The 17,655-nt window shown below is 31.7% G+C and overlaps 1 protein-coding gene across 2 annotated transcripts in view; it reads left to right on the top strand.

Annotated features, from left to right (window-relative positions):
* Positions 1–17,655, top strand: part of LOC127719558 (uncharacterized) — a 42,922-nt gene that overhangs the window by 13,823 nt on the left and 11,444 nt on the right. The window contains exons 7-12 of one of the 2 annotated variants that reach the window (XM_052225775.1): positions 3,175–3,245; positions 3,570–3,698; positions 6,799–8,106; positions 9,423–9,568; positions 10,656–10,712; positions 13,338–13,440. In XM_052225775.1, the coding sequence (XP_052081735.1) occupies positions 3,175–3,245; positions 3,570–3,698; positions 6,799–8,106; positions 9,423–9,568; positions 10,656–10,712; positions 13,338–13,440 (1,814 nt within the window). The remainder of the gene's footprint in view (positions 1–3,174; positions 3,246–3,569; positions 3,699–6,798; positions 8,107–9,422; positions 9,569–10,655; positions 10,713–13,337; positions 13,441–17,655) is intronic. The other variant, XM_052225776.1, reaches the window with a different exon arrangement.

Genomic DNA, 17,655 nt, shown 5'->3' with positions numbered 1-17,655 from the left:
TTTTTAATTTTGGGTCCTGTTTTTTAAATTGGTCTACATTGAGGTCCAAAGGGTCCAAAATTAAACTTAGTTTGATTTTAACAAAAATTGAATTCTTGGGGTTCTTTGATTTGCTGAATCTAAACATGTGTTTAGATTTTTGATTATGGGCCCAGTTTTCAAGTTGGTCCAAGATAGGGTCCAGTATTTAAACTTTGTTTGATTTCAACAAAAATTGAATATATGGGGTTCTTTGATATGCTGAATCTAAACATGTATTTAGATTTTTGATTATGGGCCCAGTTTTCAAGTTGGTCCAAATTGGGGTCCAAAATTAAACTTTGTTTGATTTCAACAAAAATTGAATATATGAGGTTCTTTGATATGCTGAATCTAACCATGTATTTAGATTTTTTATTTGTAGGCCCCGCTATCAAATTGGTTCATATTGAGGTCAAAAGGGTCCAAAATTAAACTTTGTTTGATTTCATCAAAAATTGAATTATTGGGGTTCTTTGATATTCCAAATCTAACCGTGTATTTAGATTTCTAATTTTAAGTCCCTTTTTTTAAATTGGTCTACATTAAGGTCCAAAGGGTCCAAAATTAAACTTAGTTTGATTTTAGCAAAAATTGAATTCTTGGGGTTCTTTGATATGCTGAATCTAAACATCTGTTTAGATATTTGATTATGGGCCCAGTTTTCAAGTTTGTCCAAGTTGGGGTCCAAAATTAAACTTTGTTTGATTTTAACAAAAATCGAATATATGGGGTTCTTTGATATGCTGAATCTAACCATGTATTTTGATTTTGGACATTGGACCATAATAGGTAAATTAAAAAAAATCAAGTTCTTAGACCACATTCTTTCTGTGTCAGAAACCTATGCTGTGTCAAATATTTAATAACAATCCAAATTCAGAGCTGTATCAAGCTTGAATGTTGTGTCCATACTTGCCCCAACTGTTCAGGGTTCGACCTCTGCGGTCGTATCAAGCTGCGCCCCAGCGAAGCATTTTATTCAATTAGCATACGCAATAGGTCAACTATATTTGGTGTATAAAAAAAATTGTAAGGTGTATATATGTCTGTCTGACATGATTAATATGACCTTATCCTCATTGTCATAGATCTTTAAACATGTCAAGTTTCTGTAATGCTTTTAGTAAAACCTTTATCTTTAAGACTTTCAACATAAAATCAATTGTCAGTAAAGCAGGCAAGACATTTCAGCATGTGCACTCTTGTTATTCTGTAGTCCTGATTTTGATGACAAGCTAATATCTACATTAGAAAATGAATCTAAACAAACTAATTGAAATAAATTGAAATGCAAGCTTACTCTTACAAATTCTAGGTGTTGGCTATGTTGGCAAAAAGACCTTAGACCAGCCCTTCAATAAAAATTAAAAATTCTAATTTATCTTGTGAAACTGTGGTAAAATTGTGTGGCATAGACATTGACAAACAGATAAATTTTGATTCACATATTAGTAATTTGTGTAGAAAGTCATCTCAGCAGCTAAGAACATTGAAAAGTTAAGGACCTTTTCTTTCCAAGTAAAATAAACTCACTATATTTCATTCATTTAGATTGAGTAACTTTAATTTTTGCCCTTTGGTTTGGCATTTTTGCACTCAATAAAATACATCAAAATTAAAAAATGGCAAGAGAGAGCACTCCAGTTTGCATTTTTTGTATAATAACTATAAGTCCATGTATTTTAACTTGTGTATAAGGCTATGGTGTCAACTCTTCTGGTCCCAGACAAAGGACTATAGCTTTAGAAATGTTTAAGATTGTAATTGATATTTCGTCTTTATGTTTGAACAGTCTTCTAAAAGTTAAAACTACCAAGTCCTCTTTTAGATACGTACAGTAATATATTAGGTGTTCCCAGGATGAGATCATCTACTTATGGTAAAAAATCGTTTAAATATGCTGCAGCTACACTTTTGAACATTCTCCTGGATCATTTCAGGACAGAATATGTTTTTTTCTCAATTTGAAAACTTGATTCAGTCTTGAAATGGTTTGAAATGTCACTGTTCCACATGCATTTGAATTACAAGTGTTTGCTATTGTACTGTTAGCTCTGCATTTTATTGAATTTGTTTATTTTTATACTGCTTTCTAAATATGTTTATTTATTCAAATTGTTAGCTTATATGAATTGCTTTGCTCTCTAGTGCTTATTTGTAAACTTTTCAATTTTTATCACTGCTGACCTATTGTTTGGTGACACAGAGAGGCCTTTGCCACATGAGCTGCTGATTGTTATCGTCAGACAGTTTTATCTAAAAAAAATTTTATTAGTTTGACAGAAATCTTTTATTTTGGTTGTTGCCTGACTTTATTCAGTTGTATGATTTATATGTGCATGAAGCTTCATTTTTTTTGTATACGTTTTTATATTTGGTAAAAATCTCTCCAGAGCTTATGTTTATATGTTTAATACTATTCCGAATCAAAATAATGTTTTTTTATGTCTATGTCTATCATTTGTAGTATATTTGGTTGTTGAGTGATGAAAAAGATCTATATAATGATTTATATAAATAGAAATATATGTGTATATAACATGGATAATGGGTAAATTTCAATTAAATCGGGAAAAAAATAAACAAGTTTGTATCAATTTTTTTACATTTTCTTTTGTTACATATTTATTTTCTGGTATATGTTGCTGGAAATTATGCAAGCTTTCTGTTTCATATTAATAAAGAAAGTTTTTAGGCCTAGCTTCTTAAAACAATAACATTAAGTGTATCTTAACTAGTGCCTGGTACCAATTTTTCATTTCCAACACTTTTTTTGAATGCTTTTTCACAGAAAAATGTAATATATTGGTGTTTATTTAGAATAAATATTTAGTATTCTTGCTGTTTATACTGTAATGGCCTTTCAACTGCTTTGATTTGAGTGCCTATGATGAGTCTTTGGTAGATTAAACACACATCAGGGGTACCAAATTAATAGCCTGGTATCTTTGATGAGATTTTAGTACAAACACAGTCGTAATAAAAAATTTCAAAAGTTTTTCCGTAGAAAAAAGTGCTTAATTCTATTCATGTAAAGCAGAGTTATAAGATATGATTTAACTGGTTAAAAAAAACCTTTAAATAAAAACTGTTAATGTGCAACTGGTGTAAACAGAAATGTAATTCTATAAAATATGTTATTATTTTTTGTAGGTATTTTTATCATGGACTAGCTTATTTAAATGATTTTGATCAGCAAGAAATTTTTAAATCTCTTTTAAAAGGTAAGAATAATTGAAAGCAAGGGCAGTATTTTACAAGGTTCACATAAGATTTAGACATGCATTTATCTTAATAAAATATACGTATAAACTTGCTCAAGCAAAAGGAGATATAAAGTATATGTTAATGAGACAAAAGCTCAAAAACACAACCAAAAGCCTTCTAGAGGTAAACATACAGTCTCTGTCTATAGAATATCTGAAGCTCTAAATTGCTCTGAGTCTAAAAAATCTTATGTTTAATTGAATATATTCAAATGATATTTTTCAGTCCTTATCATTTAAAAAAGATAACTGACTGATATAAATACATGTTTTTTTTTAAAGGTTTAATGACAATAGAATTTAAATTATCATACAACTCGAGAGTTCTAAATTCCTGGACTAATACTCCATTGATAGTAGCTGGAATCATAGAAATTGATGATACACCATTACCTGTTGTACAGTCATCTGGTAAGTACTGGAACCAGTGTGTTACTGTTACCCTGAACTGATGAAAGGAGTAACAATGTGCTACCTTGTACAGTCATCTGGTAAGTACTGGAACCAGGGTGTTACTATTACCCTAAACTGATGAAAGGAGTAACAATGTGCTACTTTGTACAGTCATCTGGTAAGTACTGGAACCAGGGTGTTACTATTACCCTAAACTGATGAAAGGAGTAACAATGTGCTACCTTGTACAGTCATCTGGTAAGTACTGGAACCAGGGTGTTACTATTACCCTAAACTGATGAAAGGAGTAACAATGTGCTACCTTGTACAGTCATCTGGTAAGTACTGGAACCAGGGTGTTACTATTACCCTAAACTGATGAAAGGAGTAACAATGTGCTACCTTGTACAGTCATCTGGTAAGTACTGGAACCAGGGTGTTACTATTACCCTAAACTGATGAAAGGAGTAACAATGTGCTACCTTGTACAGTCATCTGGTAAGTACTGGAACCAGTGTGTTACTATTACCCTAAACTGATGAAAGGAGTAACAATGTGCTACCTTGTACAGTCATCTGGTAAGTAATAGAACCAGTGTGATACTGTTACCCTGCCCTGACTAAAGGAGTAACAATATACTACCTTGTACAGTAATTTTGTAAGTACTGGAGCTAGTATGTTACAGTTATCTTATCCTGACTAAAAGAGTAACAATATGCTACTATAATAAAAATAAACAATTACCTGTTGATACTGTTAGGGAACCAGTATAGTACTCGTCTGTTACGCTTTAAGTTCACTTAATTCTTTCTAAAAATAGATAGGTCGAAGACATAGTCAGCAATCACTTTTCCTCTGTGGAGTAAGACATTTTCAATTGCAATGTCAAAATGTTACGGAACCTTTATGATGTCCAGTAATGGCAGACAAATAAGGATAAGGTGTATTGTTCATTTGTTCATCCGTCATGCACCAGATTAAAGTTCTTGATTAAGGATGTTCGCTCCTCTAGATCTCTTTCATTAAAAGACTGTTATAAATTGATAGTATACAAATAACAGAACTTAAAAAGTAGAAACAAATTACAGGCCTGTGTCCTTGTTTTTGAGTTATAATCGATTGAAAATCTGGCTGGAGTTGATTCTCTCTAGATTTTTTATACATTTAACATTGGCACATTTTTGTCGAGCCTTCGACTTTAGTCGAAAAAGCGAGACATAGCGATCCTACATTCCGTCGGCGTCGTCGTCATCGTAGTCGTCGGCGGCGTCCACAAATATTCACTCTGTGGTTAAAGTTTTTGAAATTTTAATAACTTTCTTAAACTATCCTGGATTTCTACCAAACTTGGACAGAAGCTTGTTTATGATCATAAGATAGTATCCAGAAATAAATTTTGTAAAAATAAAATTCCATTTTTTCCGTATTTTACTTATAAATGGACTTAGTTTTTCTGCCGGGAAATATTACATTCACTCTGTGGTTAAAGTTTTTAAAATTTTAATAACTTTCTTAAACTATCCTGGGTTTGTACCAAACTTGGACAGAAGCTTGTTTATGATCATAAGATAGTATCCAGAAGTAAATTTTGTAAAAAAATAAATCCATTTTTTTCCTTATTTTACTTTTAAATGGACTTAGATTTTCTGCCAGGAAACAACACATTCACTCTGTGGTTAAAGTTTTTAAAATTTTAATAACTTTCTTAAACTATCCTGAATTTGTACCAAACTTGGACAGAAGCTTGTTTATGATCAAAAGCTAGTATCTAGAAGGAAATTTTGTAAAAAAATAAATCCATTTTTTCCGTATTTTACTTTTAAATGGACTTAGATTTTCTGCCAGGAAACAACACATTCACTCTGTGGTTAAAGTTTTTAAAATTTTAATAACTTTCTTATACTATTTTGGATTTGTACCAAACTTGGACAGAAGCTTGTTTATGATCAAATGCTAATATCTAGAAGGAAATTTTGTTTTCTTCCAGTTAACATTACATTCAGTCTGCAGTTAATTTAGTTATTAAACATTTATTAGATTCATAAACTATCCTGGATTTTTACCAAACTTGGACAGAAGCTTCTTACAATAAAAAGATAGTATCAAGAGGAATATTTTTATTGATTTACTTCCTCATTTTTGTTGAGCCTGCGATTAACAGAAAAAGTAGGCGAGACACTGGGTTCCGCGGAACCCTTACGAATTTTTGTTTCAAAAACTATGAAAAAATTACAAGGATTTTATAAGATTTTCAAAAAAGACATTTTAAACTATATTCAATAAAATTATGAAAAGAAAAGTAAGGGTTAGCAGGAAACATTTTTATTGATACTACATGGATACAACTAGAGAATTCTGATTATCTTACAAAAAGTCAAAAGCAAGAGTAGCAAACATCCATATTATATAGGAAGATCATCATGAAGTTTGGGTAACATCCACTTGAAACTTCCACATACTCATTGAGTTTGGAAATATATGCCAATTCAGCTATAAGGTATTGACCAAGATTTGGCTGATTGATAAACATGAAAATGTGATAGTGTGAGCAGGGTTTGGTGTCTTATGGACACACAGTCTCGTGAACTTCATTGTTCAGTCAGTCTTCAACAATGGACTTTAACATGTTATTCTCACAATACACAGCAAGCTAAGATGGCTTCACAAGTTATAAAAAGTAATCATTTGTATCAGACTAATAAACCAATATACTTACATGTCTCTCAGTACATATATATATTTAAAAAATAAAAAAGCAGACATCAATCATATTACTGTGGATTCATTATTCTTTGTGGGATATCAATTGTTGTGGATTTTGTCGGTATAAATGACCACAAATTTAAATTTTCAATGAAATAAAAATTTTCTCTAGGCGTATATGCAAACTTCAACAAAACCACTAAATCAAATATCCATGAAAATAAATATTTTCCTCAATCCATGATAAAATAAAAATAGGAAATAATTGAATCTACAGTAGTCTTTTGCTTTGTACGGCAATCACAATTATAAGAGAATGGTACATGTAGGTCTTAATAAATTACCTTCCTAAAATATAAATGCACATTAAGTTTTATATGATGCCTACATTAAGATAAAACTATTACTGTTTTAGGGAAGCATCTAGAAGAGAAACCAGTTTCAAGGACCAAGAACTCAGAAGACACCAGTGTAAAAGTCATTCATTCACATCGTAAATCTGGACATGTACATGAACCTAAAACTCCACCTAATACACCGTTCAATGCAGGAAATTTTGCCCAAGGTTTTACAAGACAAGATGTAGAAAATTTAAAAGACTACACACTCAGTTCATCACCTCAAGACACGGAATACTCTAGTTCAAGTCATATTTCTTGTCCAGATCCAGTAAAATACAACTTAAATCCAGCTGTTTATGTGGACCATGATAACAAGGACGATGTTATGTTTACCCTGAATGAAGAAGAAGATCAGACTCAGGATTCATTTATAGCAGATGATATTGAATCTGTAATAAAACGCTCAAGTGAATTAGAACATAGGAGACATAGTCCTGTTAACATTAACAACATTGAATCTGTGATTACACGTTCGGATGAATTAGAACATATGAAGATTAGCCCTGTAAATGTTGATGAATCAAGGAATTTTAATGGTTTTAATGATGACAAGCCTCCTGATAGGGCTACTCTGTCAACATCAAATTCTCCTGTTAATTTAAGTATAGAAAACGATGATGAAATATCTTATAGGGATAGGGCAAATGAACAACCAGAAAGTGTTTTAAAAATTGAACAAAATTATTTTAAAAGTAATGACAGTGATGTTAGCAGTGATTTGGCACACAATCTTGACACGGTTGATGGGTTTTCTGTAGAACATAGCCGTGAAGACCATAATGCTAGAATCTTAGCAGATATACTTGGTGACAAGAGTAATTTAAATCAAGAACCTCAATCTAGTCCTGACCAATCAGATTCGGGCATTGCAGACAGTCCATCTTCCATTTCAGCATCAGCAACAACCAGTCCTGTGTCTGCTGGTGTAAAAATTAAAGGCAAAAAACATAAATTAAAACCAGATTTTTGCGCTACAAAACATGAATCTGCTCCAGAAATGTCACCAGCTGTTGCAAATTCAATTGAAACTTCAAAAATGAAATTTTCAAAACACAGGTATTCCTTGCCAATTATAAAACCTCTCCGTAATAGCCCTCAAAATTCTAGTTCACCATTTAGGACAATAGAAGAAAGTCAAACTTCTACTAGACCTAGATCAGAGAGTGATAAGGCAGATGATATAGGACTAACGTCCCCGTCTAGTGTTGGTAATAGTTTAGGTGCTGCGAGTGGATGGTCTTCGTCATTTCAGTTGGAAGCAGCAGACACCATAGAGCCTTTACCAGAGTCTAGAAATACTAACATTCCAAACAGACCAAAAGGTAGGCAGGGAATATCTATTTTACAATATTTAAATTATCTTTGGTAAAGAATTGGGGTCAGTGAAATGACCAAGGTTATTCAATGACTTACAATCCATCAGCTCTAGTATCCAATAGCGTAATGATTAAATGAGAAACATACAATGATACATGCAGCAAATTGGATAATTGCCAATGAGACTACTTACTAACTGCCAAAGTTCAGAGAACAAGTATGTACAAAACTACAGATTACTGTATGGCCTTCAGACTTCAGCAAACCAATATCATACAGTAAACTGTAAACAGATCACCATTCAGCCTTCAGCCATCAGCAAACCCATACCATATAGTAAACTATGAAAAGCCTCAAGATAACAAAATATCAAACAATTTAGATATTTTAGTGTGTACATTCTTGCTTATTGGTTAATTTCAATTATGACTTCAATTAACTTGCTTTCTTCTGATTTCACAATTGTGACCGCAAAAAAAAACCTGATTACATCACATAAAAAGAACACATCTTTTGCAGATAATTGAAAAAGAAAGATTAAGTTTGCCCTCATATCATAAAAAATCATTAGAGAAACAGATTCAACCAATGTACATGATGTATCCAATAAAATACGATATTTATCCACTGATGACTTTAAATATTTAAAAGGCTCCACAAGCCTGGTGTTCTAAATTTGAAAGTTTTAACTCTTTCTAGTATAAAAAGAAGATGGGGTATGATTGCCAATGAGACAACTCTCCACAATAGACCAAATGACACAGAAATTAAAAACTATAGGTCTTCGTACGTCCTTCAACAATGAGCAAAGCCAATACCGCATAGTCAGCTATAAAAGGCCCTGAAATGACAAATGTAAAACAATTTTAACGAGAAAACTAATGGCCTAATTTATGTACAAAATAATGAACGAAAAACAAATATGAAACACAGCAACAAACGACAACCACTGAATTACAGGTTCTTGACTTGGGACAAGCACATACAGAATGTGGCGGTGCTAAAAAGGTGTCAACCCTCCCCCTAACCTGGGACAGTGGTGTAGCAGGACAACATAAGAACAAACTATACAAATCAGTTGAAAAAGGCTTAACTCACGAATATCATATCACACACCCTGCAATGGTAGAATCTATCTATAAGAAAGTTCTTTCCAGACATAGCTTTATATTTCAGTATAGAACTGAAAACTTCACCAAAGAAATTGTATTAATTGGTTCATAATAATAATCGTCCTGAACATGCATGAAATATTTGCCACTAGATATTAGGCAACCAACAATCAATCAATCATAATAATTATAAAACTTGTCATTGCTAGCTGAAAGTTTTGGTTCTCTGCTGAAGAATTACACACCTTCGAGTTCAGTTACCTCCCCTTCTTTGGAAGATGTCTTACAAGATTTACCAGAGTCATCAGATATGTCACCGCCTCCTCAACATATTAGTAGGATATATGAGTTGGAGGTAAGACAATTGCAATATAGTTCTTTTTGAGTTAATTTGACATTTTTATGCCCCAACCGCTAGGCTAATAGTTCATTAAGGTTTATCCTTGTCTGTCTATACGTCTATACATCCCAAAATTGGTTTCCGTTCTCTAACTTCAGGTTGCCTCGACCAAATATTATGAAACTTATACACAATGCTTATTACCACCAAAAACAGATCAATTTTGAATTTGAGTGGTGTTTCTCTCACTGTTCTCGAGTTATGTCCATTAAAAAATGCAAAATTTGCTGAATTTTCCCTATATTTACAAGCCGGGGCATCTGTGCATGTTCATTTATTTATCTACCTGTTTGTATTTACATGGAAGAGATGCCTACCTGCCAATATGCATTGTTAATAAAAATAGTAAACCATTAAAAACTTAAAGTGTTAAAATACAGATGGATGGATGGAAGATTTAAGACCAGTAAAGCAATCCTTTGTTTTCCCAAGTGAAATTGAAACATCAACTTTATTGAGATTAAAAATGTTGAAAAGTTAGATTAATATATGACATGAATGAACCAGCTTTGTACTAAACAAACATTGACAAACATGGATTTTATACCTGATAATATTACTGAAGAATGATTACTGTGTTATTGCTTTATACAGTGTTTACCTACCCTACCTCAAAAGTAATTTGGAAAATATGCTTAATTTTATATGATGAGTAATGAAAAAAAACTAATTCTAAAATATGCAATAATTTATTATTATTATATCATGTATTTAGTAGATGCATTTTTATTCCATGTGTTCATTATTAGTATAAACCAACTAATTATAGCAAGCCATTTATTTTACTGGCTTGTGCGAGTAGAAAAATAATATAGATATATTGATCTTTGATATTCTCCTGTATAATTGAACCATCAAAGGTAAAAAAATAAGCCAAAAATTATTTGTTTACCAAAATCGTCTAGAACAAGCTTAATGCAAAGATAAGTTAGTTTACAGTATGTCAGGGTTTTCTAAACATGATAAATGATTAAGTTTATATAAGTTTTAAATAGATTTTGCTTTATACAAATTTAATTATATTTTTATTGACACTATTTAGGATGATACAGTATTAATAGAAGGCTATTATGAGATAGCGCCATCTATGTCAGATGTAGTGAGTGACCGCATGCCTTAATCTACTGCTTTCTCTTTACTGTGTTATTAAAAATTAAGCTTTATTTTCTTTTCTTTTCTGAAATTGATATATCTATATTTTAACCTTGTTACCTTAAAAAATTTTGTAATATTAGAAATCAAAGATGCATTATGTATTCTTCACAGATGACTGACTTCACATTTTGTACATTACATGTTGATTCATTGTGATTTGCTGGGTACAATTTTTGCAGTTTTCGTGGATATAGGTAGAACACAAATTTGAATATTCAACAGAGTACACATTTTGTATTGGGTTGTATGCTTATAGCTTCTTTGTCCCAACTACAAAATCAAATATCTACGAAGTAACAATTTTCCTCTATCCACGAAAATTGGTTCCCAAGAAAATAAATGAATCCACAGTATTGGGAATTGCATTGGCTGAACAGTGTTAAAATTGCCTACACTAAGCTATAGTACTTAGGAAGATGATTTTATATTTTAAGATTTATACCCTTCATTTAGGCATTTACTTAAATTTAGGTGGTTCAGTTGTCTTCATATTATTACATTGCTGTCACAACTAAAGAGAGAAAGTGAAATCTTTGACCATGTTGAATAATTTTGAGTAAAATGTTGGATACATATATGTTAATCAAGGTTTTAATGTAGAGATATTTACTGGTTTTTATATTTATTTTAGTGTAGCCTCTTATTCGTATAATGTAAACATAGTGTTAACAGCAGTATAGATTTAAACATATAATCCTCAAAGGGGAGATAACTCAAATATTTATTAAATATTCTACCAGATAGCCAAATAGCTGTCATTGTTGGCAAATTTCTTAACTTAAAATAATGTGCTCTTTAGTTTTGCAGACTTTAATATGTACTGTTAAGATTTTAAGCTGTCTAATTCCTTTTAGCTAAAAAGTGTGGGATAAGGTATCGATACTTTCTGTATCTAACTAACAAATGATAAAATTTTCAATAAAGTATAATGGAATTTAAAAAAAAAAAGTGCTCAAATAAAATACTTAAAGTTTAAATATGTTTTTTGTTGACACTTTTTTCTTTCCAAGATTGCAGTACTTAAAACACAGAAGTAATGTTTGAACTGATTTATAGCTTTGTTTAGGCTTTAGCTTGGTGTTTTGACTTTTACTAACAGTATAATAATCATACTAATATAGTGTGCCTACAATATTCTGTAGCTTTATTAGTCTATACTTATTTGTAGATTGTGGATATATACATTTTAGTGTAGCATTTAGATAATGTTTTAACTTATGCAAAGCATATTCAGCAATGAATGTAATAATTTGTAACTAAAAAAATGTGATGAAATGTAAATTACAGTATTAAAAGTGTCATTGACGAGTTTTTTTTAAACAACTTTGACTACCCAGGGGGGTCTTGCACGGTCGGCCAAAGTGTCATTTAAATTTATGCAAGCTATATATATAGTGACATTGAACCATTTGACTTTTCTATTGTAGTTGTTATCAATTTATTACCGTTCATATTGACACACGAGACAAAAATTATAACTGTTAAATGATTTGTTTTTATTTAATTTTTGGAAAAAATTGCTAAAATAAATACTGGCAAACTTGTTTGAAATACACAATTGGGGAAAATAAGTACAATTACAGTAAATGAATGCATTTTATGTAGAATTTACAGTAGCATTTTGTTTAGTTATTAGTCTAATTATTTTATTTGTTTGAATTATTTAGGAGATAGCTGTATTGTATTTTAAGATTGCCTATGTAAAACATAGGTTTTACTGTCTCAAATTTAGTTTATCTAGCAACTTGTTCATCGAGCTAATTAAACTGATGCGTAGTCCAAGCTTAAAAAAAATAAACTTAACTCCATTTTAATGCAAAATAAACAAAACAGTCCATTTCAATGATTATTTTGATGTAAAAATCTCATAAATTGAAAATTCTGCAAAATGTTTTTCTTGTCTTTGGCACCTTACTTGTCTGGATACTTTTTTGTCTTCTGAACACTTCAGAATTGAAAATAAAATGGACAAAGAGGAGATTTTCATTTGAGAAATGTGACTGAATAATTTATTATTGAAGACATCACATAAAAAAGTTTCAGAATTCAAAATGCGACTTCTCTTATTTGCAGACTGGCAGTAAAAGTATTTTACGCTGGTCACTATCCAAGCAGATCCAATGATAACAAAAATTTGCATTAGAATCACACTTATTATAATTATAATTGACATTGGAATATTTATATTTTTGTAATGGGAAATTTGGAATACGATTTGAAAAGGAAATAAAAAAATATGGTCCACTGAGTTTAATACCATAAAAAGGCTAGATTTTCACAAATATTTATTATTGTGAAATTGTTGTAATAATTGTTAAAGTATCAGTTTGAGTAGGACTTATTCAGTCTCATTGATATGATTAAACACCGTGTAATATATTGACTTGAAAAATTATTAAGATTAGAAATAGTGAGCCTACTATTTTAATTTGGTGTAGATAGAGTTAACAGCTATCTAATGTAGTATAGAATCTCTTAGTGTGTTCACATCCTCCTGTTTATGTAAACATTGTGTGTTTTTTCACTCATTATTTTTTTGTGAATGAATATATTCAATATTTTCATACAGATTGCCCAATCGAAATTGGAGATACTAGGAGAGATAGCCAATGAGAAGGGACTTGATGCTCAGAACTATCAGTGTAAAGGTTGTACCAGACCTGTAGGATTGAGTAAGCATTAGATTTACTATGTGTTCTCTTATTATGCCCCTGCCGTAGCGGTGGGGGCATCAAGTTTTAACCTTGTCCGTCTGTATGTACGTATGTACGTAAGTACGTCCGTCCATCCGTCCATCCGTACGTAACAAAATTGGTTTCCGTTCTCTAACTTGAGTTTGCCTCAACCGAATGTTATGAAACTTATACACAATGCTTATTACCACAAAACACAGATCAAGTTTGAATTTTGGTGGCGTCACTTTAACCGTTCTAGAGTTAAGCCCCTTTATAAATTGAAAAATTGCAAAATTTTTAGTTTCCGTTCTCTAACTTAAGTTTGCCTCAACCAAATGTTATGAAACTTATACACAATACTTATTACCACAAAACACAGATCAAGTTTGAATTTTTGTGGTGTCACCTTAACTGTTCTAGAGTAATGTCCCTTTATAAATGGAAAAATTGCAAAATTTTTATTTTCTTCTAAATATCAAGTAATTTTTAAAATTGGAGTTATCTTCCTTTGTCCATGATTATAGTTGAATCAACTACAATCAATGCTTTATACAATGCAATGTTTAATTTTGACTTCCACTGATAAAACACAGATCAAGTTGAATTTGGGTAAGTGTCACTTTAACCATTATTGAGTTATGCCCCTTTATAATCGAAAGATTGCAAAATTTTAAGTTTCCATTCTGTAACTTAAGTTTGCCCCAACTAAACATTAGGAAACCTATACACAATATTCATTACCACAAAACTAAGATCAAGTACAAATTTTTTGTTTCCGTTTTCTAACTTTAGTTTGCCTTAACCAAATGTTATGAAACTTATACACAATGCTTATTACTACATAATACAGATTAAGTATGAAATTTGGTGGCGACACTTTTACCATTCTTAAGTTATGTCCCTTTATAAACATAAAAATTGCTGAATTTTTCGTTTCCGTTCTCTAACTTTAGTTTGTCTCAACCAAATGTTATAAAACTTATACACAACCGTTCTAGTTTTTGGAAAATGACGCTATCAGCGGCATGTTTCCGATACCATTGACCAGAACTTACGAAAGTCGATTATTGCCTCCGCCTACCGCACTCGGTTTCATATTTACTATTTTACATCAATCTCCAATACAGACAGAGTTGTCGTCCTTTCCTCCAAATTGAGGAGGAAAGGACGACAACTCTGTCTGTATGGGAGATTGATTTTACATACTAACTGGAATCTGCTTGTATTACGCTACACTCTTACAAAGTGTTGTAGTCGGACGGGAACCAGTTTACATACTTTATTTTATTTACCAAAAAGATATCTTGACCTGTCCATATGTTTTTGTTATTAAATTTAAATGGTATTTGGAGCTATCCCTTTGTTATATTTTTCATATTTATTCGAGGTTTCACTTTTATGCACATGTCTTACAATCGTAAACAATCGGTATGTATACATGATAAATAGATCCGTTTTGTTATGGTGTTGGACTTTTTACCCTCCAATGATCAGCAATCGCTAGACAAAATAGTTCTCCTAAATAATGTCAGCCTTTCATGCCATTTCAACTTTACAATCATTAAAAAAGTGAAAATCGGAATCATTTTGATATCCATTGGATAGAAACTGGTCTTTATCCAGATTTACGAAGATTATAAAAATCGGAAATTAGTAATACGGTTATACCCACGCGGTGCGTATGAATCTTTGTTTACAAAACAGGATTTCGGAACGTCTCTAGTTTTTAGATCGTAAGTCACGATAAACTCAAACTGAAAATAAACAGTTGTTTGTAAGACGCAGGTTTACTCACCATAAACAAGCTGAAACGCTCAGTATGGCATATATTTTAGGTTAAAGACGGTCCCATTCATTTAAAAAGCATTTTGAAAGTAGACGATGGGATTATTTCAGGTTTGGGGAACGAGTAAATTATCACAAAGTTCATTTCTTGACGACCTCATAATTTCATCATGTTGATGCCGATGGTACAAATCGATTTTTTCTGTTTACTGTCGCTTCTCATGTTTTGTATTTAAACGGTCGTTTATTTTTAAACCCGAACCAGGCATATGCATTCTGTAATTGTGCAAATCTTCGTTCTTTGGTCAATTGGCTTATGGATAGTTGGATCAATTTCAACTCTTATATTATTATTTTTTTTAAATATATTTGCATTACACATGCAATGGCAGTACCTTTCCAATTACTATTTATGTGTTGTGTCTAAATTAAAGTTGTAACACTTTATAGTGACTGGAAAGGGTAGAAAAATTCATCAGATGAGAAAAGGCTGAAGATACTTCAAACGGCACCGAATCATTAGATATTGCATTTTATAAAAAGAAACTGAGATTTGGATAGTTCCACTTCAAGGTAAAAATGTTTATCTCTTGTGAAATGAAATAAAAAAAAAAATTGTAACACTGTAGTTAATTAATAAAGATACTATTACGTGTATTTCTGTATTGGCCTTATTATTGGTTCTCGGCCAGCAGTCAAACGGCACTGAATCATTAGATATTGCATCTTATAAAAGGAAACTGAGATTTGGATAGTTCCACTTCAAGGTAAAAATGTTTATCTCTTGTGAAATGAAATAAAAAAAATATTGTAACACTGTAGTTAATTAATAAAGATACTTATTACGTGTATTTCTGTATTGGCCTTATTATTGGTCCTCGGCAAGCAGTATTGGCCTTCCGCTTCGCCTCAGACCAATACACCCAAGATATGGACCAATAACAAGGCCAATACAGAAATACTTACGCAATGATATTATAGAATGACAATATGGTTCAATAGCGGGAATCAGCCCCTCAACTACTTTTTACATAAATATTAACTTCTGGCTTCAACGCTTTGTTCATCTTGTCTGGAGATCTTGCTGTAGTTCCAGTTCAGCAAGCATTTTAGAGACGTATCCAGTCCATCCTCTTTTGACTTGTAATCTCTGGTGGTAGATTTTTCCGCTTGACATTGTATCCTTTCAAGCTTGTTTTTTTTTTTTTTTGTTACCGTGTAGGGTACCCATACTATGGCTCCATATTAAATTATAAGATCCATTCCTAAAGATCTAGATCATTGTTCTAATCTGACACAAATTTCAATAACTGGAATGCTACCCAAGTTGAATATATGGTGACCCACGAGAACAGCATTATCACTATTGAAATTGTGTTTAATACCATGATTGTTCAATGTCATTAACTTAAATGGAGACAGACATTTGACCTGAAAGACATGAAAGGTGGTGTGGGAGTGCAAAATCAAAAACTAACTGACTATGATATTTGGTTAAAGAATGAATATCAATTACATGGGTCAATATGGTCAAGGGCAGAGTTGTTATAAAATAACAATGTATGGCAGAGAAGTGGTTTCAAGTTTCATTTAAAGCGACCTGACTGACATGAAATAAAAAATCGAAGGAGTATCCCTATTTGTCTAATCTTCAAGGTGAAATAAAACTAGTAAAACAATATTATACTATTGTCTAAATATACAGAAATATAATTTGCTTCAAGTAACAGAAATAACTAGGTCACTAGTAACTTATTTAATGAGTATGTGGGGTATAAGAGCTTGCTAACAACAGGCTCTTCATAATCATTTAGTTTGAAAAGGATGCTAGTAGTCTATATTCTTGATTTAGAAAAATGTAATTGCAAGAAAAAAATCACATTATTTAGAATACTTTAGATCATTCAGGTAGTCTTTATTTATATGTACAAAAGAACAGCCAGTAGTCATTGGATATTGTAGATCATTCAAATAGTCTTGACCTTTTTATTAGTACAAAAGAACAGCCAGTAGTCATTGGATATTGTAGACCATTCCGGTGGTCTTAACCTATTTATTTATACAAAAAAACAGCCAGCAGTAATTGGATACTGTAGATCATTCAGGTAGTCTTGACCTATTCATTTGTACTGAAAAAACAGACACATATACGAATATCAATTATATGCTTACGAGACATGTTGCAATGTAAAACTCATTACGGTATGTGAAAATCAAGACTTGCATAAAAAATATCACAATATTAGAGACAGTGGCGTCATTTTTCCTCAGAGCTTTCAGCTCTTTGATTACTTATTGTATCCTCTTTCCTGTCATGAAATTTTTGACAGAATCTGGATTCACATGGCGTGTGATACATGTGCAGCAGGAAATCCTTTTTTTGGCCTTTTAAGGCTCATGTTATGCTCCATTTGGTATTCATGTGAT

This window comes from Mytilus californianus, unplaced genomic scaffold, assembly GCF_021869535.1.
Source record: "Mytilus californianus isolate M0D057914Y unplaced genomic scaffold, xbMytCali1.0.p SCAF_11, whole genome shotgun sequence".
NCBI lineage: Eukaryota > Metazoa > Mollusca > Bivalvia > Mytilida > Mytilidae > Mytilus > Mytilus californianus.
The sequence above is the reverse complement of the archived record's forward strand: the minus strand, read 5'-3'. Positions and strand labels throughout refer to the sequence as shown.